Source organism: Phyllostomus hastatus, unplaced genomic scaffold (assembly GCF_019186645.2).
Source record: "Phyllostomus hastatus isolate PE091 unplaced genomic scaffold, TTU_PhHast_1.1 phas_contig_348, whole genome shotgun sequence".
Lineage (NCBI taxonomy): Eukaryota > Metazoa > Chordata > Mammalia > Chiroptera > Phyllostomidae > Phyllostomus > Phyllostomus hastatus.
Window position 1 is genome coordinate 544,831 of NW_025333860.1, and position 23,527 is coordinate 568,357.

The 23,527-nt window shown below is 51.2% G+C and overlaps 2 protein-coding genes and 1 non-coding gene across 3 annotated transcripts; all 3 read left to right on the forward strand.

Moving 5' to 3' along the window:
• Positions 1-3,025: 3,025 nt before the first annotated feature.
• Positions 3,026-3,121, forward strand: LOC123820530. Its single transcript, XR_006785989.1, has one exon. It is a non-coding gene; the product is annotated as a small nucleolar RNA SNORA8 (small nucleolar RNA).
• Positions 3,122-5,362: 2,241 nt separating this feature from the next.
• Positions 5,363-11,240, forward strand: LRP10 (LDL receptor related protein 10). The gene is made up of 7 exons (XM_045841226.1): positions 5,363-5,975; positions 6,382-6,426; positions 7,149-7,284; positions 8,220-8,410; positions 8,529-9,546; positions 9,887-10,016; positions 10,126-11,240. Exons 1-7 carry the CDS (start codon positions 5,942-5,944, stop codon positions 10,732-10,734), a joined length of 2,163 nt encoding a protein of 720 aa, XP_045697182.1. The 5' UTR covers positions 5,363-5,941; the 3' UTR covers positions 10,735-11,240.
• A 4,352-nt stretch (positions 11,241-15,592) lies between these two features.
• Positions 15,593-19,875, forward strand: REM2 (RRAD and GEM like GTPase 2). Its single transcript, XM_045841219.1, has 5 exons — positions 15,593-15,782; positions 16,994-17,335; positions 17,587-17,660; positions 18,338-18,545; positions 18,874-19,875. Exons 1-5 carry the CDS (start codon positions 15,680-15,682, stop codon positions 19,167-19,169), a joined length of 1,023 nt encoding a protein of 340 aa, XP_045697175.1. The 5' UTR covers positions 15,593-15,679; the 3' UTR covers positions 19,170-19,875.
• Positions 19,876-23,527: the final 3,652 nt, after the last annotated feature.

A 23,527-nucleotide genomic window follows, 5' to 3' on the forward strand; every position in this document is an offset into this window, starting at 1 on the left:
TTACTGAAACTGTGGCTGACCTTTCTTTCCACCCCAGGCCTTTTCCTCCTTTCACTTTTTTTTTACATAAAATTTAAAATTTTAATGGTAAAAAGATAATAAATCTGAAAAGACAAACAATAGATTGTGAAAATGTTTCTAAATCAAACATCTACATCTAAATGAAAAAAATAAGAGAGTCTACAAATTGATAGGAAAAACATAACTCAAAAGGAAAATGACCAAAGGGTATGAGTGACTAGGTAAGTCACGTGGCTAACCGATGTAAGATGACCAACTCCACTGTAGTTTGGGATATGCAAATTAAAGAAACAATTATAATTTTTAAAAAGATTTTGTTTATTTTTAGAGAGAGGGGAAGGGAAGGAGAAAGAGGGAGAGAAACATCAATGTGTGGTTGCCTCTCACACGCCCCCTACTGGGGACTTGGCCAGCAACTCAGGCATGTGCCCTGACTGGGAATCTAACTGGCAAGCTGTTTCACAGGCAGACACTTAAACCACTGTGCCACACTGGTCAGGGCCAATTGTAATTTTTTTTAATTTAGAGTATCAAAGTAAATGAGGGCACTAACATCCAATGCTGGTGAAGAGAATTGGAGAGTAGTACATTCAAACTTACAGGAATGTGACCTGCTCTAAAATTTTTCTGAAACAGTTACCTATGCCATCTATTACAATTAAAAACAACATACTTGCCCTGGCTGGTGTGGTTCAGTGGATTGAGTGCCCTCCTGCAAACTAAAGGGTCATTGGCTCTATTCCAAGTCGGGGCACACACCTGGGTTTCGGCCCAGGTGTCCAGTAAGGGGCGCTGTGAGAGGCAACCACACACTGATGTTTCACTCTTTCCAACCCTTCCCCTCTCTCTAAAAATAAATCAATAAGATCTTTTTAAAAAATAAAATGAGAACAACAAAAATGCTTTTCTGTGGTTCTCATCATCCTGGTCTCAGCTCCATTGTCACCTCCTACAGCAGCCTTCCCTGACCATTAAAACAAAAACAAACAAAACCTACATATTCCCTTTGACTATAGCTTCTGCCCCAGTAATCCCATTTTAGGAACTCTGCTCTTTAGAAATAGAAGCACAATTATGTACATTCTTTCACTTTCTTTGGCTTCATGTGATCATCTAAGACAACTTGCTTTCAGAATTTCCCTTTGCCCTTCTGTTCTGGGAAGTTATGGCACCCTGAAAGCTGTGAGTGAGTCCATAGTTGTCAAGGAGCCTTGAAGGCCCAGGTACAGGTGTCCCTCTGCATTAACCCTACCTGAGCCCTCAGTTTTCTGTGCCTCAAGCAGGGAGTAAGCTGACTTTCTTCATTTGCTGCATTAACTCCAGTTTCTGCTCTCCAGACTATACAAAATAAACAAATCCTTGCTTTACACTACAGCTCTTCAGATATTTGGATCTAGTTTTTGTATATTCAATCCTGCATGAAAGTTAAGCTTTTCTTTATGTGTAAAATTTTCTGGTTCCACAAACAGCTTACCACATGATATGGCCTAAAGACCCACACCATTCATATCACCCTCCTTTGGACTAATGCATTTTACCAGTTTTTTAAACATAGTTTCTAGTACACAAGAGGCAGTACCACACAGTGTTAGACCCAAGGGCTCTGTATTTTAATCCAGTTGTACAATTACTATTGGGGTGAATTTCAGCAAGTTATACATCCTCCCTAAGCTTCAATTTTCTCTTCTTTATAATGGGGTTAATAATAAAAATTATTGGGGTAGTTGAGTGGATTAAAAGATATCATCTATGTAATGCCTATGTCTGACAGTCAAGGTCTAATTGATTCATTCAACATACATTTATTAAGTACCTACTTTATAAAGTAGGTACTTTGGGCACTTTATAAAGTAGGTACTTTGGGCACTGAGGAAATACCAGCTAACAAATGGATCCTTGCCGCCATTAAACTTACACTCTTGTGAGAGGAGCAGGCAGAAAACAAGGGAAATGAATAAAATATATACTATATTAGATAGTGATGAGAATTTTCCAAATCTTTAAATTCTGCATCCTTTTTGATGAGAGATTCCACCTGTATTCTCTTCTTGCATTTTAGTATAAACATTCAAGAGAAACCAGGCTGCTTTTTCAACATTTTGCTTAGAAATTTCTTTTTTTTAAAGATTTTATTTATTTATTTTTAGGGAGGGAGAAGGAGAGAGAGAGAGAGAGAGAGAGAGAGAAACATCAATGTGTGGTTGCTGTGGGCCATGGCCTGCAACCTAGGCATGTGCCCTGACCGGGAATCAAACCTGCGATGCCTGGTTCGCAGCCAGGACGCTTAGAAATTTCTTCAACCAAATATCCAATTTCATTGCTCACAAGTCCTACCTTCTGCACAACACTAGGACTCAAACAGAGTTAAGCAGAGCCCTTTGCACTTTGTAAAAAGCATCCCCTTTTCTCCACTTTCCAATACTCCTCAGCTCCGAGACCTCTCAAAATAACCTTTACTGTCCATGTTTCTAACAACATTTTCATTACTACATAGGTATTCTTTAAGAAAACTGAAGCCCTCTCTACAGCAGTCCTCTTCTGAGCCCTCACAAGAATTGCCCTTAACAGTCCATTCACGGCAATGGAGGCTGTCTCCAGCATGCACCTCCAGACTCTTCCAGGCTCTGCCCATTACCCAGCTCCAAAGCCACTTCTATATTTTAGGTATTTGTTACAGCAGCATCCCCACTTCTCAAGACCAGGTTTCTGTCTTAGGCCATTCAGTCTCCTACTAAAAAAAATTACCACCAACTGGGTAGCTTATAAACAATAGAAATTTATTGTCCACAGTTCTGGAGGTTTGGAAGTCCAAGACTAAGGGCTGACATGGTCACCTTCTGGTGAAGTTTCTCTCCATGGTTCACAGCCAGTGCCTTCTTACTGTGACCTCACACAGCAGAAAAGTTTAGGGATCTACCCTCATGACCAAAGCATCTCCCAAAGGCCCACCTCCTGAGATGATTATCCTCGGGCTTAGGAAATCGACAAAAGAATTTGGGGGAACAGTGTTCAAAGCACAGTACAATATGAATTCAGTATCTAGCATCATTGTTTTTTTTGGTTCCATGCATATTAAACCAGGTTTTTTTTTGACACACTAGAAAAAAAGAATTGGGGGTACACAAACATTCAGACCATAACACCTTGGCTCCTGCACATGCTAGCAGTTTGATTCTGAGAAAATTATCTAAACTATCTGTGATTCAGTTTCCTCAATTATAAAACAAGGACAAAAACAACACCTATTTCCTAGAGGTATGGTGAGGATTAAATTATATTATATACGTGAAGTACTTAGAACAGCGCCAAGCATACAGTGAGTACTCTGTAAAAGTTATGCTGTCATTTTGAAAACCACACTTCTGCCCATATTCCATTGCTTCCACTATTTTTCATAATTCCTGAAAGAACTCCAAGGACATCTCCATAGACCCATTCCTACATGTACGTGATGGTTTAGGGTGTGACTGAGGTAAGCCTGGACACCTAAACTCACTAAACAAATTAAAGCTTAAACTCATTATTAGCACCTTGGTCCTCTTTTCTTCCTCATCTTTTTTTTTTTGTTTGTTTGAATTCACTCCTAAATATGTTTTGCACAGTGCCTTGCACTTGGAAGTCATTCTAATAGGTAATACGAGGCTCAAAAAGTATTTGCTATTGTTTTACTCTGGTGCAGTTTCTTCCGGATGGTGATGATGATGATGATGATGATGATGATTTCCAACAGCATAGATCTTGATTTTATTTTCATCAATTTTCTTTTTATTCAGCACACCAGACCATAGGCTCACTTCCTCCTTCCCCCTGCAACTCTTTCCATCTCACCACCATCTGTCCTGCTTCCTTTTCCAACCGCCCACATTTCCCAACCACCCACATTCTGGCTTCCATGGGTACTCCCCATGGCTCTCTGGCTTTTTAATTTATGTATCTGATCTCTTTTCCCAACTAGACTGAAAGCTCCCTGAAGCTAAGGTGAAATCCTAAGAGTTCCCAGCATTATCTAAAGACCAAGCATGGAGAACACAGCCAAGCACGCTACTAAAAGCTCCATGATCACTCTCAGAACTTAAATATTTTTAATTCCCCCAACCTCTTTGTCCCTCTTTCCTTTGCTCAACATCCTCCTCCTCCAGGCAGGGTTCTATCTCACCCCTCATTAATCCCAAGGGCTGCAGTAGAGAGCACAGAGAGGTGAGGCATGGGTCCAAGTGGCAGAAAGACCTTTTCCTGACCAACTCTGTGGCTTCAGGCCTGGTGGAGATCCCAGTTTTGAACATGTCAAAGCCAATGTCGTTAACATAAAACTGTTTTGCACCATTTGTAAAGCAGTAGGAGTAGTAAGGATCCAAGTGTATGTTCTATCCAAAGCAAGATCGCCTAGGTTCAAAACTTTGTTTCAGCATTTACTAGATCCATGATCTTGGGAAAAATACTTAACCTTTCTGTACCGGGAGTTTCCTTATCTGTAAAATGGGAGTAACAATAGTATCTTACCTCTCAAGATTGTTGAGAGGAATAAAAGAGCAAACAATTGAAAAGTGCTTAGATTTGTACCTGAAATGTGAAAAGAAAAAAGCTAAAAAAATATTTGCTGTGGGTATTGTTTATTAATCTTACCTATCAGTGCCACAGGAAATCAGTAACTCCAAGCTCCCATAAATTAGAAATACCTCCTGTGACTAATAGTTACTATTACAACCAGCAATGGAGCACCTTCTATATGTTCAACTTGCATTATCTCCCTAAAGGACTGACAAACTTACGAAGGAGATGCACTATTATTACCCCCATTTCATAACTGAGAAGCACAGGAAGGTTAAATAATTTTCTCAAGGTCACAAAGCCAGCAAGTGGGGAAGTCACGTTTATTCATTTATTTACCATTTATTGAGTTTTTTCTGTGTCGGAGCAGGAGGGAACCCCTGTGGGTACAAAGGTAAACAGGAAGTTTCAGTTTTCAGAAAAGAGGCAGGGCGGGGCCTGGAGTGACGAGTAAACAAATAGTTATTACACCGTGTGGTAATTTCTATAATAGAGGCTAACGACAAAAAGTGCTACCGGAGCTCAGACACGGGCACAAGAAAAGTTCTGAGAGCTTGAGGCCAAAGGAAAGACACGACAGTTAAGGAATAAGCAGTTGTCTTTGACAAACGTGTCCTGTAACAAACGAGTTACACCGAAAGGAATAAACAAAGCCGAGATAAAACTGGAGAACGAGCGCTCATTCAAGAAGCCAGTCCGACCAGTCCGCGCTGGGCCAGAAAGGGGTTAAAGCGGGCGGGCGGGGTGCGCGCTGTGGAGCGGGGGTGGGGCTAGGCTCGTCCCCGCCCCTTCTTCTGCCCGGGTTGCTCCCAGCCCTAGGGTGCCGCCCGGACGAGGGCCGGGGAGCAGGGCAGTGCTTCCTGTCCCCCCTCCCGGCTCTCCTGCCGCGTTCCTCTGAGTAGACGCACTGGAAAAGTTAAGCCGCCCCACGGGCCGGCCGTGCAGGTGAGGGTCGGCAAAGTTTGGCTCGAAGAGGAAGTGGCCTCAAGCCCCGGCAGGTGGCGGCCAAGCCTGAACCCCGGCGCTCGCGGCCTGCGGGCGAGCTGTAGGCGAGGGCGCGCCCCGGAATTCGGCCTCGAGCCGATTCCCGGGGCTTCGGGAGCCGGCTTCGAGAGGCGGCTTTCAGTGGGAACGCGGCGGCAGCCCGGAAGACAACTCCGAAGTTGGCGAGAGTCACCGCCCCTGCTCTCGGGCCATCGCCGCCTCCCCGCCCCCAGCCCTGGCATCCCGAACAAGGGTCAAGGAGCCCGGGCCATGGAGCCCCCTCGGGAAGGCGTCACTGAGGGGCCTGGACGCTCGGAGCGGCGCTGTCTCCGCACTGGGTAGACAACAGAGGCTTTGGAACTCTTTCTGCTGCTCCGGGCGGCTCAGGATGCCGCCGGCCGTCCTCCTCTTCCTCCTCCTCGGTAAGAAACCAAAACGAAACTCCTCACTCGGCACTCCGCCCCCAGGGCTGTCACGGCCCCAGACGCTCTAGCTCGGTTCCTCCTCTGCTGCCCCTCAGCCTACCCTGCCAGCCCCTGCCCCCAGCCCTGTCGCCGCACCCAGCGCTGCCTGCCCCAGCCTCCGAGAAGTCTTTAGTCACCCCCTCAGCCCTCATCATCCCTCCGGCTTCCCTAGATCTCCGGGCCACCCCTCAGGCCATGCTGCCGGACCTTCCTTTGAGTTTGTACGCGGTAGTCCGCCTGCTTCACCACCCCTTCCCATAAACTACCGGGAAGTCCCAGGTGGCTCCTTTCCCCCCTTGAGTTGTACGGTAGAAGAAAACTTCTAAATGCCTCCCTCTCCTGCCCTTTCTCGCTCTTCCTCTAGGAGGCGCGCTGGCACATCCAGACCGGATAATTTTCCCAAATCCTGGTGAGCATATGATGTCTCTGGGGCCTTGGGGCCTTGGGGCTTGGTAAAATGAGGGCAGGCCCAAGAGAAGGAGTCTCTCTTCTCTGAATTCTTCTGGTCCCTACTGTAGTTTTTGAGTGGAGATCATCCACCCTTTATTTTACAGGTGGGGAAACTGAGACCCAGTATGAGCCCTCACCTGGTAGTTACACACTTTTGGGGTTTTTTTCCCCAATCTCCATGCTTGATCTCCCTAGCCAGAATGTAGTCTCCCTGAGAGTTGAGACAGTATTTCCTGCTCCTCCTCGCGAGTGGCCCCAGTGGCTGGCACAAAGCAGACCTCAGATTGTTTATGTTCTTGTTACTTTTAAGGTGAAGCCAGGATGCATGTGGGGAGGAAGGGGACCCACTGAAGACTGACTGTATAGAGTATGGTGGTCAGGGGAAGTTTGTCCCTTTAAAAAAATTTTTTTAGAGAGGCAGAAGAAAGGAGAGAGGGAGGGAAAGAAACATCAGTTTATTGTTCCATGTATTTATGTATTCATTGTTTGATTCTTGTATGTGCCCTAGCCAGGGTCAAACCCTGCAGCCTTGGCTTATGGAGATGATGCTATGACCAACTGAGCTACCTAGCCAGGGCTGTCTGCTCCTCCTTGAAGAACCCAGGCCTTTGAAGGCCTCAAGCCTGGGGAGAGGTGGGTTGGTACCAGACTCTCATCCAGTTTCCCTGCCTCTCTCACCAGCTTGTGTGGACCCCCCAGCAGTGCTTTTGGAAGTACAGGGTATCTTACAAAGGCCCCTGGGCCGGGACAGCCGAAGCTCCCCTGCGTACTGCACCTGGCTCATCCTTGGCAGCAAGGATCAGACTGTAACAGTCAGGTGAGAAGCAGGGCAAGTCCCTATTCCACTCCCCTGCCCCTCCTCACTTCATCACGGGAAAGCCTTCAGGAGTCACTTCTTTGTAGAAATTCTATCCCTGTCAATAGGGGGAAGAGTAGAATATGATTCCGCCTTATCTGTCCTTAAAGCCTGGCCTATTCTTGACCAGTCACAGTGAATTGGAGGTGGGCAGGGATGGACATCTAGCTTGGGTGCTGGTCATTTCTGAAGGCCAACAGTCTCTCTAGAAACAGGAGCCTTGGGCTCCTGTATGGCTGCTCTGAGGAGTGCTTCAATCCTTGCACATCCTTGTCTAGGGTTCAGAGGTATTCCCTTAATCAGTGTAGAACATTCAGCTTCCCCAGATCTCTTAAATAGTCCAGGTCTCCCTAGGCTCCTCCAACTTTCGGCCATGGGATTGGGGCCCATGTTAATTACCTAGCTGTCTGCTCCACACAGTTCACTTTTCATGAATTTACCCAGAAAGGGGTGGGTGAAGGGAGAGGGGCAATCTGGGGAGAGGCTGTTGGGGCAGAGGGATGGAAGTGCTGGTGTTCCCAGGTCTCACCACCAGGCATTTGGAGGGGATGGCAAGTTCTGATTAATCGAACTGTATGGTAATTGTTGGTTACTGCTAACACTGTACTTGAGTGACAGTGCTGCAACAACTGGAAAGCAATACACCTGCTTTTATTGCAGTCCCAGCAGACAAGTCAGTTTTTCAGGATGTATCTCATAGTCTCATGGTGCCACTGGCCTCTGTTAGGACTGTTCCCATTGACTACTAAGGAATTTGGCTAACTGAATTTTCGCTTGGCTATTCGGACTGTGAATAAGTAGATATTTGTGCATTTGTGGGTAGAAAAGGCCTGAGGGAGGAAGAAGCCAGTGGCAGTCAAGAATATCTTACATCTTGTTCTCCTCCATCCCTATAGGTTCCAAAAACTGCACCTGGCCTGTGGCTCAGAGCGCTTAATTCTACGCTCCCCTCTCCAGCCACAGATCTCTCTGTGCGAGGCTCCTGCCAGCCCTCTGCAGCTACCTGGGGGCAACGTCACCATTACCTACAGCTATGCTGGGGCCAGAGCACCTATGGGCCAGGGCTTTCTACTCTCCTACAGCCAAGGTGAGCTAGACAGGGATGTCCATGGGGCTATTAACACAGGCAATGAAAGCCCCAGGGAGGAGGGGAGGATCCTACCAGCTCCGGTGCTCCATAGCCCTTCTCCATGGTGCCTCTGCAGATTGGCTGATATGCCTGCAGGAAGAGTTCCAGTGCCTGAACCACCGCTGTGTGCCCTTGGCCCAGCACTGCGACGGGGTCGATACCTGTGGAGATGGCTCAGATGAGGCAGGTTGCAGTTCCGATCCCTTCCCTGACATGACCCCAGCCTCTCTCCCCACCCTACCCTGCAATCACACCTTGGAAGAGTTCTATGGGGTCTTCTCCTCCCCTGGCTACTCACACCTGGCCTCAGTCTCCCATCCCCAGTACTGCCTCTGGCTGCTGGACCCCCACGATGGCCGGCGCCTGGCAGTGCGCTTCACAGCCCTGGATCTGGGCTATGATGATTCAGTGCATGTGTATGATGGCCCTGGGCCCCCCGAGATCTCCCGGCGGCTGCGCAGGCTCACCCACTTCAACAATGGCAAGGCTGTCACCGTGGAGACACTGTCTGGCCAGGCCGTCGTGGCCTACCACACAGTTCCTTGGAGCAATGGTCGGGGCTTCAACGCCACCTACCACGTGCAGGGCTACTGCTTGCCTTGGGACCAACCCTGCGGCTTAGGCTCTGGCCTGGGGGCCAGTGAGGGCCTAGGTGAGCGCTGCTACAGTGAGGCACAGCGCTGTGACGGCTCATGGGACTGTGCCGATGGCACAGATGAGGAGAACTGCCCCAGCTGCCCACCTGGACACTATCCCTGTGGGCCTGCTGGCACCCCTGGTGCCACAGCCTGCTACCTGCCTGCTGACCGCTGTAACTACCAGACCTTCTGTGCTGATGGAGCAGATGAGAGACGGTGCCGGCACTGCCAGCCTGGCAACTTCCGATGCCGGGATGAGAAGTGCGTGTATGAGACGTGGGTGTGCGACGGGCAGCCAGACTGCGCCGACGGCAGTGACGAGTGGGACTGCTCCTATGCCCTGCCCCGCAAGGTCATTACAGCTGCGGTCATTGGCAGCCTTGTGTGCGGCTTGCTACTGGTCATTGCTCTGGGCTGCACCTGCAAGCTCTATGCCATTCGCACCCAGGAGTACAGGTCAGCTGGCTGTAGAGGAGTGGGGACTGAGGGTGAGGCAGGGCCCATGCTGCCACCAGACAGTATGAGGGTGTCCATGTTTGGCATAGGTTCCCGTGACAAACTTATGGGTTGGTTTGTGGGGTTATCCAGCTTGGGGAGAGGGTTGCTTCTCTGAGGAAAGGATAGCTCTAGGTTCTGAAGGCAACCTCAGAGAAGGAGGGGACCTCAGTGACTTGGAAAAACCATAGCATAGCTTCAGTTGTCCTGTCCTGGGTGTGGAGGGAAGAGGCCTGTCCAGGCTGGGACAGGCTGCTCTATCCAGAACCACCTCTGACTGAGCAGCCCTCATTCCTTCCAGCATCTTTGCCCCCCTCTCCCGAATGGAGGCTGAGATTGTGCAGCAGCAGGCACCTCCCTCCTATGGGCAGCTCATTGCCCAGGGCGCCATCCCACCTGTGGAGGACTTCCCTACAGAGAACCCTAATGATGTAAGTCACTACCCCCAACCCTAGCTCATCCTGCTCCCAACCCCACTGTGGCCCTGCCACTGCCCCTCCTCACTTCTCTAACTCTGATGTCTGCCTTCTCTCCTTGCAGAACTCAGTGCTGGGCAACCTGCGTTCTCTGCTACAGATCTTGCGCCAAGATATGACTCCAGGGGGTGCCTCAGGTACCCGCCGCCGCCATCGGAGCCGCTGTGTGCGCCGCCTGGTGCGCCGTCTCCGCCGCTGGGGCCTTCTTCCTCGAACCAGTACCCCAGCCCGAACCCCTGAGACCAGACCCCAGGTCGTCACACCTTCTGATGCTCCCCTTGAAGCCCTAGATGGAAGCACAGGTCTGGCCCGTGAGGTTGGGGCAGTAGGTGGGCATGATGGGGAACAGGCACCCCCCCTGCCTGCCAAGGCTCCCCTCCCATCTGCCAGTGTACCTCCAGCTGTCCCTACTGTCCCAGAGGCCCCAGGGCCACTGCCCTCAGTGCCCGTAGAACCATCACTGCTGTCTGGAGTGGTGCAGGCCCTGCGAGGCCGCCTCCTGCCCAGCCTTCGGCCCCCAGGACCAACCCAGCCCCCAGGACCAACCCGAACCCCACCTGAACCCCACACGATAGTCCTGTCCCCAGAGGATGAGGACGACGTGCTGCTGGTGCCACTGGCTGAGCCAGGGCTCTGGGTAATTGAAGCAGAGGATGAGCCACTGCTTGCCTGAGGTGGCCTGGCTACCCTGAGAGCTCTAGTCACAGTGACAGCAGCCCTTTAGAAAGCAGCTCAGCTTCTCTTCCACTACTGCCCTCCCATACCCTCAGTCTAAGGGGACTTGGTGAGCCTCCCTCTGGCCCTGTACAGCTGCTGTTAAGTCAGGTGTCCCTCAGGCAGAGAGGTCTCACACACAGCTCCCTCTGCACCTGTCCGCCACCACCCTGTTTTCACACCACCACCATTTGGATGGCTCTTTTCAAAAAGTAAAGTTCTAAAGAGGGCATAGGCCTGAACACTCCATCCTTTCCAATCCCCCACCCAAAAGTGGCCTTAAGCACCAGAATGCAAATTGGCTGGAGACCTCCAGCCCACAAGGGGAGGATTTAGGCAGGGCCTGAGGTTGGCACTGTGATCCTTCCTATGGGGCCTGGTTTGAAAAAGAAAACAAATGCTCTGTCCCAGAGCTAGGTAATTGCCCAGAAATCAAGACTGAAAATAAAGGAATCCGAAATTTAAGATTTTTGTTAAATGAGCTATGAGCCTGCACCCTGCCTCTCTGCCTGTCTCAGCTTATGCTCACCTCTCTCGGTTCCTTCTTGTGTGGGCCTTTGCTCTGGCCTCCACTTCTGCCTCTTCGTATTGATCTTCTAACTACACAGTCTTAAATGTTATACCACTCAGCGGGTAAGAAAGTTCAAGGGGCCGTAAGGTGCACTGACCCTTTCCACCTCCACTCACCACCCAGGACCCAGCTCCACTGCAGTTGATACCAGGGTGAGTGCCAAGCCTCTTCACTGCCAGGCTGGGCCCCGTAGCTGAAAGGCTCCCGTTGGTGGAGTATTCCCAGAGTGCACATCACAGGAGCAGACTGTCCCCCTGGATCGTGGGAGCTGTGACACCTGCCCTCCACCCTCTGCCCCTGCTGTACTATCCTAAGAGAGACAGACGGACTTTTAGGATCCTGCCTCAAAGCAGTCAAAGGTGAATCAAGAGAAAAATAATAAACATTTGGGGTGTGAGGATGCTGGCATCAATTTGGCCAAATCTAAGAGGTCTTCCTGGAAGAGGGCCCAAACCAGAGCCTAAAGAATGCTGTCAATAGTTGGAATAGAGTTGTGAGTTCTAGTCAGGGTGAGTGTCCACAAGATAAGCAGACTTGAGGGTGAGGGCTGTAGGCTGGACCCTGAACCTCCTCAGAAAAGGGGCAGGATCACAAGCAGTGGCCAGAGCCAAAGAGCTGAGGGTGATGGAGGAGGGAATAATCTGTGAAAAATGTTAGAATCCAGTCTCTGAAAAGAAAGCTGATGGATCTGTCCTAGAGTTTGACATTAAAATCTGGACAAAGGGTATAGAAGGAGTCCGATGCCCCAGGAGCAGAGCTGAGACATCCCTGATGGAGCCAGCTCCCCCAGGGAACTTCCAGTCTCGTCCTTACACTTCCTGTCCAGGCTAGCCTCTCTCCACCCCTCTGTGGATCACCCTGTCAACATCTTTACATACGTATGGACTGCATAATGCTTCCCCCCAGTGAGCGAGAGCCTGAGGAATGGCAGAGATGGGGTATGGTGCCACCCTGGGGCCCTGGCATCTTGGCTCAGGAAAGACCCAAGTTCTTTTCATTCCAGACCCTCTCCAGAGACTGGGGCGGGGTGGGGAGTGCTCTACAGATCCTCATTCTTGCTTACTGCTGTCTTTGGATCTTCCTTCCCAAGTGCCAACAACCCCTGGGGCCCACCAGTGTCAGGCCCAGTGCAATGAGAAATGGTGATTACCCCTCCCATCCCTCCATCACCCGCTCTGCCCTCTCCATGGACCTGTCTTCCCCACCAGCCATCTCAGAACCTTCAACCTGGTATCTTCATCCCCTGTCCTACTCCAGACCTTTTTCTGTAACTTGAAAGCAAACAAAAATTTAGGGTAAGATTGCTTCTCTTGGTGGAAGGCTCAGAGTGCTGGAGGGAGGACTTGAGGGCAGAGTTCACTAGGAAGGCCTGTGTGTATGGGGAGATCCACAAGCCCGAAGGAAGCTTCTCTAGGTGCTGGGTGTGCTGTAGGAGACACAAGCAGGAGCACTACATTCATCAGCCACACTGAAACCCCAGGTTGGCAGGGAGAGAGAGTTGGCCTTGTACAAGTAGAAAGGGAAATCCAAAACAGGTTCCTAACCAGGAGAGGGTGGAGCATTGGAGAACAGTCACCAGAGTTTGTTTTAACTATGACCCAAGGGGGAAAAGGCAACTTCAGATACTACCAGAATAGACAGTGTGACCCCTGTCACCCAGTATCAGGGGTGTAAGAGGAGGTGGGAGGTGTTCTCGACCTGAGAGGGGATGGGCTGGGAATCTGAGATGACAACAGAATTCAGTCCTTAAAGAGCAGGATCTGGGCCTGAACCTAGCTCCAGTTCCCGCTGGGAAGGAAGAGAGTCCCCCAGCCACACAGCAAAGGCTGTAAGAGCACCAAAGGCTCAAGGTGAAACCCAACCTGTTCCTGTGGCCTAAAGCTGGTCTGAGAGCAGGCGGAAGTCACGGTCAGGAACCCCTGCCGGGTTCTGCAGCTGCTGACTCACTCTAATTTGATAGCATAGAAATGAATCCAACCACCTAATTGAGTTTTCCAGCTACATCAAGCTCACCCCTTTATAATTTAAAACATTCCTAAAAACTCATTTTGGAAGAAAACCATTCTAAAACATTATATTCTTCTTTAGCACATCTGCAATATAACAAATTTCTCTGGGGAGCTGGGGATCTTCATAGAAACTAGTGGTTCCTCTTCAGCAATGTTTTCAGAAGTTATAGTAGTGTGAGGGGGCTGTTTGCCTTTATGCGAAATGACATTAGAACAATTTTTTAAGATTTTATTTATTTATTTTTAGAGAGGGAAGGGAGGGAGAAAGAGAGAGAGAAACATCAATGTGCGGTTGATAGGGGTCATGGCCTGCAACCCAGGCATGTGCCCTGACTGGGAATCAAACCTGTGACACTTGGATTCACAGCCCGCGCTCAATCCACTGAGCTACGCCAGCTAGGGCAATTTTTAAATAATATTTATTTATTTTTAGAGAGAAGGGCAGGGAGGGAGAAAGGGACGGGAAATACCCATGTGAGAGAGAAACAGCGATCGCTTGCCTCTCACCGACTGAGACCAAACCCGCAGCCCAGGCTTGTGCCCTGACTGGGAATCAAACCGGTGACCCTTTGGTTCACAGGCCAGCACTCAATCCACTGAGCCACACCACCTGGGGCTGACTTGTTGCTCTTAATGCACTTCTGATCTATGAGTACATGAACACACATGGATACATTAAAATTGTGAATAAAGGATTAAGTAGTCTGTGGCTGAGGACTGGAGAGTCTATCCATTGAGTAAAGTGCATGAGTATTGTACCTGCTCAGGAGTCTTTTCTGTTCCCACTAGACCCTACAGTGTTGTCCTGTAGTTGTCCTCCAGGTAAATGAACTGTCGTTGCATGTTAGTCTAAAGATTACAGTTTCCCTCTTCTATTGGAAAAGTTCACAGAAGAGTGCCACACGGAGTGTTCCCAGTAACTGGAGACAGTTGGAGTATTTAAAACGGGGAAGGCAGTATAGGGTAGAGGTGAAAGATCTGGGTGGAGGGGTGGAGTTCTGAAGCCCTTACTTAAAAAAAAAATATTCATTTATTTTTTAGAGAGAGAAGAAGGGAGGAAGAAAGGGAGACAACATCGAGTGGTTGCCTCTTGCACACCCCCCAGCTGGGGACCTGGCCCACAACCCAGGCGTGTGCCCCAACAGGGAATGCACCAGTGTACCTTTCGATTCACAGGCTGGCACTCAGTCCGCTGAGCCACACCAAACTGCTGTCCTTGCTTTTTTTTTTTCTTCCAGTGCAGTGATTGATTTGGGGACCAACCACCCGCCTGCCACTGTGAGCCTTACAGTCATGAGGATGAAAGGCGATAATGCAGGAAGCTGCTTAGCTCAGCACCTGGCAAAAATAGGGTCAGGGGCTGCCAGGAAATCAAAACGTTTGGGTGCTTGCAGGTGTCGGGAAGGAAGACAAGAGTGGACGCCTGAAGGGAAAAGAAACTGGGCAGGAAAGGAACAGTAAAAGACAGGTCCTTCGGTCTTTGCAGAGAGCTAGACTGACCCACAGAGGGACTGGAGGGGCGGGGCTGGCACTCTCCACCCCCACCTTTGGGTTGGGAACTTCCAGAGGGTTGGTCTCTCCCTTTTTTCCTGCTCTGATTAACACTGGGCTGGTGGGCCTGGCAGGAAGGGGGAGGAACCACAATGGTTTGCACCACCTGAACTTAGTGACAAAAGGGTGCTGCCCAAACAAAGCCCCTACCTGCCTAGGAGCCAGGCTGGGAAACAGGTACTTTTGTGGGGCTTGGCTGAGAAGGAGTGGCGTGGGGAAAGAGAGAATGTTGGGGAAACTTGGTGGCATGGTGACTGTCCCTCTCTCTCTGCATTTCTTTTGGTTTCTTCTCAAGCCCCTCCATTTAGCCACAGAGCACCCTCTCACGGCTGGACACTGGGCTAGGGGGCTGCGGACACGGAGACAAAAGACCCATAATCCTGGCTCCTGGAGAAAGACGTCTGGTCCCCGTGTCTCTGCCTCCTGCAGCGCTCAGCCCCCTTACCCACCGACCCCTCGCCCCACTTCTCTGAACTCCTCTCTCCTTCTGCCCTGTGACTTTGTTCTGTCTTAACCAGACCTGCAGTGTGTGTGCTCCCAGAAGAAAGCGACACAAAAGGGTTGGGGGGGGGGGGGCGTGCAGAAAGGAGGGAATCCCGCTGACATCACTCATTAGCATGTGTGACCTCATCAGGAGGCGGGACAATTTCCCCAGGTGTCTGGCGGTGGGGGGAGGACACGTAGGGGGGTGGCATTTGAAGGGAAAAGCTGACAGTGCTGCCAAGTGAGGGAGCGGGTGCTGCGAGGCGCCGCCGGGCTGCACACGCACGCCGATGCATTCGGACCTGGACGCCGACATGGACACGGACACAGAAACCACAGCACTCTGCCCCTCCGGCAACCACCAGGCCTCCCCGCCAGGGACGCCCACACCAGGTGAGGCTGAGCTGGGCAGGTTTCGGACGGAACCATGGAGGTGGGAGCTGAAGCTTTGGTGGAGAAGCCAGAACTAGGGGTTAAAGGAGCTTGAACCCAAACAGCAAGAGGGGAAGAGCAAGGAGGAGAGTGGGGAAGCCTCCTACTCACACTAGGAATGGGGCTGGACTGGGGGGAGGGGGCAGAGCTGGTTAAACGCCCCTCCCCCCCCGGGCTTCGCTGGGGAAATTGGTGCTTGGCCCCCTAGGTCAGTCTCATTCCCAAGAGGCTGGGATGGGCGAGAGGGAAGGGGGAAAGGGAAGGAGCAGCCCACCACCCTGGGAATCACGGGCAAGGGGCTTCCCCGGAGACCTGTTATGAGGGTTTCTTCTGGCTCCCTGGAGGCTCTGGCTGTTAGCCAAGTATCGATCCTGGGCTATTTCCAGCCTCTCTCCATCCCCCTTTGTTATGTCTGTCCGGCCTCCTTCCAGTTACCCTGACCCCGTGCATTGTCATTCTCTCCCGCTCCCGCTCTCTCCCTCGCTGCCACACTCCCTCTACCTCACCACAAAGGTAATTTTCTCTCCAACTCACTGGGATGGCCAGTGATGCAGGACTCTCCCAGTGAGGCCACATACTGGGGGATGCTCACCCACGGGGCCATGGGAAGAGGCAGCCTGCTCATGCATACACCCACCGGGACCCAAAACACACAACTCAAAGAACAAAGGCCCTTCCCTGGGAACAGGCTCCCCACAAAGTTTTTGACTACCACTACCCACCCCACCAGAACATGGGCAGCAGTTTCAGCTTCTCATCCCTGAGCCAGCAAGTGAGGGGGTTGCCAGTGCAGGAAGCAGTAGGGGCAGAGCCTCATGGCTGAAGGAGGAGCAGCCCTGGGGCTAGAGGCCTAGTCTGGGGGTGTGCCTATGTGTCAGCATGAAGTGTGAGTGGGTGTGCAAGGCTGCATGCAGGTGCCTCCCCTGCATGGGGCGTGTTTTGAATAGGTTGTGGCTGGGACCACTTTGGACACACCATCAGGTCAGCTCCTCGGTGCCCTACCAGTTCAGGCTCCTAGGAGGTTTCAGTGTAAGAGGTCAGACCAAAGATTCTAAGCTCCTCTTGGGTCATGGTCATCAACTGGGCCTCTGAAGCTACAGCAGCCAGGGCTGAATCCTCTGCAGATGGCTAGGCACCCCCTGCTCATAGCTTTTTCTCTTTGCGCCCCCCAGAAGCAAATGCCACACTGCTGAAGAAGCAAGATAAACTGCTGGCAGAGCTGGACCGGAGTGAGCCACCCTCTGCCCCAGGGGCCCCCAGACGAAGAGGCAGTATGCCTGTCCCCTACAAGCACCAGCTGCGGCGAGCCCAGGCTGTAGATGAACTTGACTGGCCACCTCAAGCCTCGTCCTCTGGCTCCTCTGACTCCTTGGGATCAGGGGAGGGAGCCCTTACCCAAAAGGACAGCATCTTCAAGGTCATGCTGGTGGGGGAAAGCGGCGTGGGCAAGAGCACCCTAGCAGGCACTTTCGGTGGTCTCCAGGGAGACAATGCTCATGAGCCAGAGAACCCAGGTATTTGGGGGAGCCCTGCAAGGGTTGAGGGTGCGTCTTTCCTTGAGAGCCCTAGTCAAGGATTGAAGAGCTCCAGGCATGAGCAGCCCCTGGAGGCCAGAACCTAAGAAAAGTTTCTACAGTGCTTTCTGTGACAACCTCTCTCAAGGGGGGTCCCTGGTTCTGGGATCTGAGGTGTCCCTGGTTACCAGGTCTCACCAGTGTTGGGAGCCTCCTAATGGGTTCTGTTGCCTGTCCTTATTTCCCAACAGAGGACACCTATGAGAGACGCATCACGGTGGATAAGGAGGAAGTGACTTTAGTTGTCTATGACATCTGGGAACAGGTGAGAACTAAGATGTGGCTGCAAGCCAGTGATGAACCCGGGGAGAGCTGGGGAAGGGCAAAGCCTGGCTCAAGGCTAGGGGACTGCAGGAGCTAGTTTCAACTTGTGTTGTCCTTTCAGAGGGCAAAGGCCCATGCCAGGGTGCAACTGAGAGCCACTGTCTTTCCAGGGTCTTCAGACCCAGAGGAAAGTTAGGATCTGGATTTGGCAAACCCTACAGCTGCAAGCCAGGCTAAACTTCCTGAAATTGACCCTACCCATACATTTTTTTTCAGCCTGGAAGAGTCTGACCAGACAGGACAAGGGGTCAGGGCTCTGGCCCCTTGTGAAAGAAAAAAAAGTGAGGATTTGTGAACATTTGGACATAAATCGTTATTATGAGAGACCAGGTTACACACACTTGAATAGCATACAGTGTGTATGAGAAAGTAGGAAGGGCTACCCTAGTCTAGGATATTGTGTCTCCAATTCTCGGGAGTGGAGCTCACATTACTAACTTGTCCCTCCTCCACAAACATGCCCTGGGTATGGAGATTCTGCCATTAAGTAGCTCTGCTGTTTTAAGCCGGTGGCTTCTCCTTTACATCCTGATTCCTCATCCTAGAGCTGTAGGCGCTGGACAGGTTCTCCCATGCCTCCAGCCCTGACAGTCCCTGACTCTCTCTGCCCATCTGCAGGGGGATGCAGGAGGGTGGCTGAGGGACCACTGCCTTCAGACCGGGGATGCCTTTCTCATCGTCTTCTCAGTCACTGACCGACGAAGCTTCTCCAAAGTTCCAGAGACCCTACTTCGACTCCGGGCTGGGAGGCCCCACCACGACCTTCCTGTCATCCTGGTTGGAAACAAGAGTGACCTGGCCCGCTCCAGGGAGGTCTCACTGGAGGGTGGGTATCCTCATTATACTTGCAGTCTCAACAGGTCTTCTCCTTGCCACATCTACTCTTTTCCATGAGGCCTTTTTATGCTCAGGTGCACAAACTTCACTGCATTTCACCCCAGTGTAAGGACAGTCTACCAATGCCTGTCCTAGGGGCCTGAGAATCCCTTCTCTTCACTCCCCTTCACCTCTTCTCCAAGGTCCCTTTCTTCCTCCCCTCTCCCCACAGCATCCCTGCCTGTCCTCTTACGTTGCCAACCCCTTTCCACACCCCACTCTGCCCCAGGCCCAGTGCAGTCAGGCAGGCAGGCCCCTGAACCTGTCCCTTCCCGCAGAGGGCCGCCACCTAGCAGGAACACTGAGCTGCAAGCACATCGAGACATCCGCCGCGCTGCACCACAACACGCGCGAGCTCTTCGAGGGAGCAGTCCGCCAGATCCGGCTGCGGCGCGGCCGGAGCCGCGCAGGGCTCCAGCGGCAGGAGTTGGGCAGCCCCAAGGGCGCCACGCCATCTGCGCGCCGCGAGAGCCTCACCAAGAAGGCCAAGCGCTTCCTCGCCAACCTGGTGCCCCGCAATGCCAAGTTTTTCAAGCAGCGCTCCAGGTCATGTCACGACCTCTCCTCGCTCTGAGCCGCCGTCGCCATGGTGACCTCGGTCGCCATGGTGACCACTCACTCAGCTTGACCCCTCGCCTAGCCCCTCCCCGCCCTGCCCCGCCCCTATCGGGCTTCCTTTGCGAAGACCGGCTAGGAAACCAAAAGCTCCCAGAACGCCCGGGTTTGACCGTGGGGCTTGCAGGGAGGTCTTCGGATACATCCTCCTCCTCTCCTACCCCCAGCCCGGGCACCTGGGAGGCAGGACTCGGAACCAGCGGGGCACACCGTGGTGGGCGGGCGGAGCGGTTCTGGTGGGCTGGAAGGAAAATCGTTTTGCAAGATATTTTGTTTTTTATTACTTCGCGCTTGACCACCTCTCCTGCAAAGAGATCCTAAAGCCGAGAACTACAAAAGTGCTTTGTAGACTCCTTTACAGGGTTTTCCACCTTTGTACTCTACACTAATATGCCTCACCTTTAAGAGATTCTTAAAGGTAAATACACGGAGACCCTTCTCGGAGACTTTTCCTAAAACGTTCTGGCTCTTACCTGCTGCACTTGTTCACGTGCCTTTAAGAAGTTAAAGGCAAGGGTCTGGAAGTGCTAGTTGTGAGAATTATTTCTCTGGTTTATCACTACACCATGGCACTTCTCCTTTAAGGCTATTAAAGGTGAGGTGTGGACAGTCTTTTGCCTTCAGATGCCAGCGTGAGGAGCTAAGCGGGTGGTACCCCCCCCTTTGGCCAGGACCCAGGAGGTACCAGCAAGGGGCCACCCTTCCCTTTTCAATAAAGAGTTTTTCTACTGCACCTGTTCACTTTGACTCTCTGTCCTCAACACCCCCACAGAAGGGATGGCTGTAGGAAACTGTTACAGACGAGAAAACTCAGGCCCAGAGGAACAAGGAACCTAAAACTCTAGGGAGGCTTCAGAACTTAGTCCTGGTGCAGTCTGGGGCAGGTGACCACAGGCCCTTAGAGATAATTAGGTCTAACTTTGTGCCTTTGTTGACGAGAAAACAGGCCTGGAGAGGAGCTAGGAGTAATTTACTTGCCAGAAGTAATTTAGTAACAGTGACAGGGGTCAAGTCACTGTCTCCTTACCCTAATATATACCACAAGGAGTAGGCTAGAGGCTACCTTTAGCTCCCAGAGCTACATTCAGCTGTGCCCTGGACTGGTTCAAGGTGAGGCCACATCCACCAGAGAGGCCACCAGCTGGGGCATGGTGGGGTCAGCCTGCAGCTCTTGCTGACAGGGCCCCACTGCTCCAGCTGTCACCTGCAAACCCTGGGTGAGAACTGAAGCTGTCAGTGCCTTTCCTGGTGACACCCACGCCTGCTGCTGCCTGAGCCACGAGTTTGAACAAAAGGAACAGAGGCAGCAGCTCCCCTGGCACTCAAACGTGTACTGCAGTTACCTGAGCACCAAGGACCAGGCCTCCGCCTCACCCTACTCAGGTTCCCAGAACTTGATGGAAAGAGGGATGAGATGTCCTCTGCGTCCTTATAGCTGAGGAAGAGCCAAGTGAGACCAGCCCAGCATGAGATAATATGACAGTGACACTATCCTTAGTACTTTATTCAGTTTATCTGTTAATTCTTTAATGACTATGTAGGGTGTCACTGCCTTTTTTTACTGTGGAAGAAAGAGTGTAAATAACTCATCTGAGAGGTCCATAAGCAAACAGAGCTGGGATTCCACTCATGTCTGCTTGATACTTAATGGTGATTTTATTCATCTTTTCATCTGAGGTTCCCCTTCCAGTAAGAACAGGGGGGTTGGGGAGAGGAAGAGGGCCAGTAGAAAAAATACAGGTGACACAGTGAGCAGGGCCATGGGCAGTGGCCGTGGTGAAGGGCCAGAGAAATACATAGCTGTAGTAGGGTAAACCAACTCTAATCTCTGGGGACCTTGAACAGAGATGGTTCACATTTTCAAAAGCAGGAGAACACACGGCCCATTAAAAGACCAGATGGTTCTGCAGTTAAGTTGAAACCTCGGGGACATGAAGAGGAGGGTAAATGGAAAAGGTTTGATGTGAAGCCCTACTTCAAGGGAGGTAGGGCCCAATTCTGTAAGCAGTGAGAGTCACTGAAGGTCTTTACGTGTGAAAATGACATGATCGTGATGATTCTTTGGGAGGAGGAGGCTGGGAGACCTGTGCATGGATTGGAGCAACAGAAGCAAGGGTAGGGCCAATCACAGTATTACATACGAAGAGCAATGAAGGACCAGCCTGAGAGAGATGGTGGTGGGAAAGTAGAGGCAGCATGGATTTGAGAGTCAGAGTAGATTAAGTGGGTAGGTATAAAGAGGGAGGAGTCACAATTTGCAAGAGGATGCGGAGAAATTAGAGTTAGGGGGCAGAGAGAGTAGATGGTATAAATGGCTCCATTTTGAAGACTGAGTATGAAATATTAGAACATCCATAAGGAGAGTTTGAGCAGTTCCCTAGATGACTGGATCTGAAGTTCAGAACAAGTTGGGGCAAGAGTCACAGATACAAGAATAATCACTATAAAGATAGAAGTAGAAGAGCCAGAAGGAGGGAGGAGATGCAAGACTGGCTTTGCGAATGTTTGACCTATGCAGTCACACCGGGCCCTATGCTTACTTTAATGCTCTGCCGTTGCTGTTCTGAAACTCTTTAAACAGGAGCTCTGTGGCCTTTATTTTGTACAGGGACCCACATATTATACCAAGGGAAAGGGTACAATACGGGCTGGGATTCCTAGCCTCAAACCACAGATGGGCTTCAAGGGTCTCTGATTCTTGTGAAAGGGCAGTCTGATATGTTTGTGCATTCATGCATTTGCCTGAGAAAAGGTTCATGAATCTCATCAGATTTCCAGAGGGGCCTGTAACCAAACAAATTACACCCCAGGTTGGGGCTGATGGCTGCTGGGAAGGGGAGCTGAGTGAAAGTGGGTGAAGCACCCTGGGTGGGTGAAGGACAGGTGTGAGAGATTTAGTTCTCATTGTACAACCCTCTCCTACCTTTTTAACTATAGCATATCTTACCTGCTCTAATACTAAATAAAATAATTAAAAATAGCCCTGGCTGATGTGGCTCGGTGGGTTGAGCGCCAGCCTGCAAACCAAAGAGTCGCCAGTTCAACTCCCAGTCAGGGCACATGCCTGGGTTGTGGGTCAGTTCAGGTCCCTGGTGGGGGGCACACAAGAGGCAACCACACGTTGATGTTTCTTTCCCTCTCTGTAAGAAAAATAAAAAAATAAAAATAAAGCAAAACCTTGGTGTTTCAGAGAAAGAAGAGGGACTAAGGAGAGTTACGGGCGGGGAGAGGCAGTTGGAGAAGGGGGAAATGAAGCCTCCACAAAGGCAGTGGCAGACTTAGGAGTGAGCATGTAGAGGCTGCTGCCAAGGGAGGAGGGCTCTTCCAGAGGAAGAGTACCACCAACGGTCGAAGGTGGTAAGAGGGGAGAATGAGAACAAGAAGGCCTAGTGCCCTTCACATGGCGGAAGTCTCCATGATTATGATTATGGCAGGACCTCCCCATGAGGGGAGCCACGCACGCACACCACAGGCCTCCCTCCCCCCAAGTCAGCCAGACCTATCAGCCGACCCATCTGTGTGTTCCTTCCAGACGCCTACAGGGAAGAGCTCAGAACAGAAGGAAACTGAAGTCACGCTCATGCCAGACTTGGGAGAGGTGGGGTCCTCTCTGAGAGCCAGGCCATTTTTCTCCCTCCCTCTGATCAAGGCAAAGACAGCCTGGCTGCTGGTCTGGACTGGTGTGAGAGATAGCTAAGGGTCTGCGAACCTGACCTGCCCGTGCCAGGCAAGGTCTCCTCTGCCTTGGCGCTCCTCTTAACCACTGCAATTTTGTCTTGGGGTCTATGCTCTTACCAGCCCAACCCCTGCCCACCCTGCTACCCCCATTCCCCTGGCTCATAAGGCCTTCTGACTGGCTGAGAACATAGACTGTGCCCTCCTTTGAGGGCTCAGAGGTGAGGCCAGTCTTGGGTCTTGGAAAGGATTCCTTGACTCTGGGCCGCTGCTTGCAGTTGCGTCAGGAGGCCCTGCTGCACGTCACAGTCTCTGTGGAGCCTGGAGCAGGGGCTGTCGTCCTCTGAAAGGTGGCCATGGTCATGCAAGGAAACTCCACAGGTCTTCTGGGTTAACGTCTCTCTTCCAGAAGGTCCACTCATAGGTACATCTTTCGTTAATTTAACATAGTTCATATACACATCCGTTTGAATAAATTTCTCCTGGACATTGTCATCTTTCATCTACAAACACTTACTGTTGACTCAAGTATTGCAGTACGGTCACCACAGCACTAAGCCCTGTGAGGGAAACAAACACAGGTAAGACTCCATCCCTGCCCTCAAGTACCTTCAGATTGCCCTGGAAAAGATGGAACGAGGT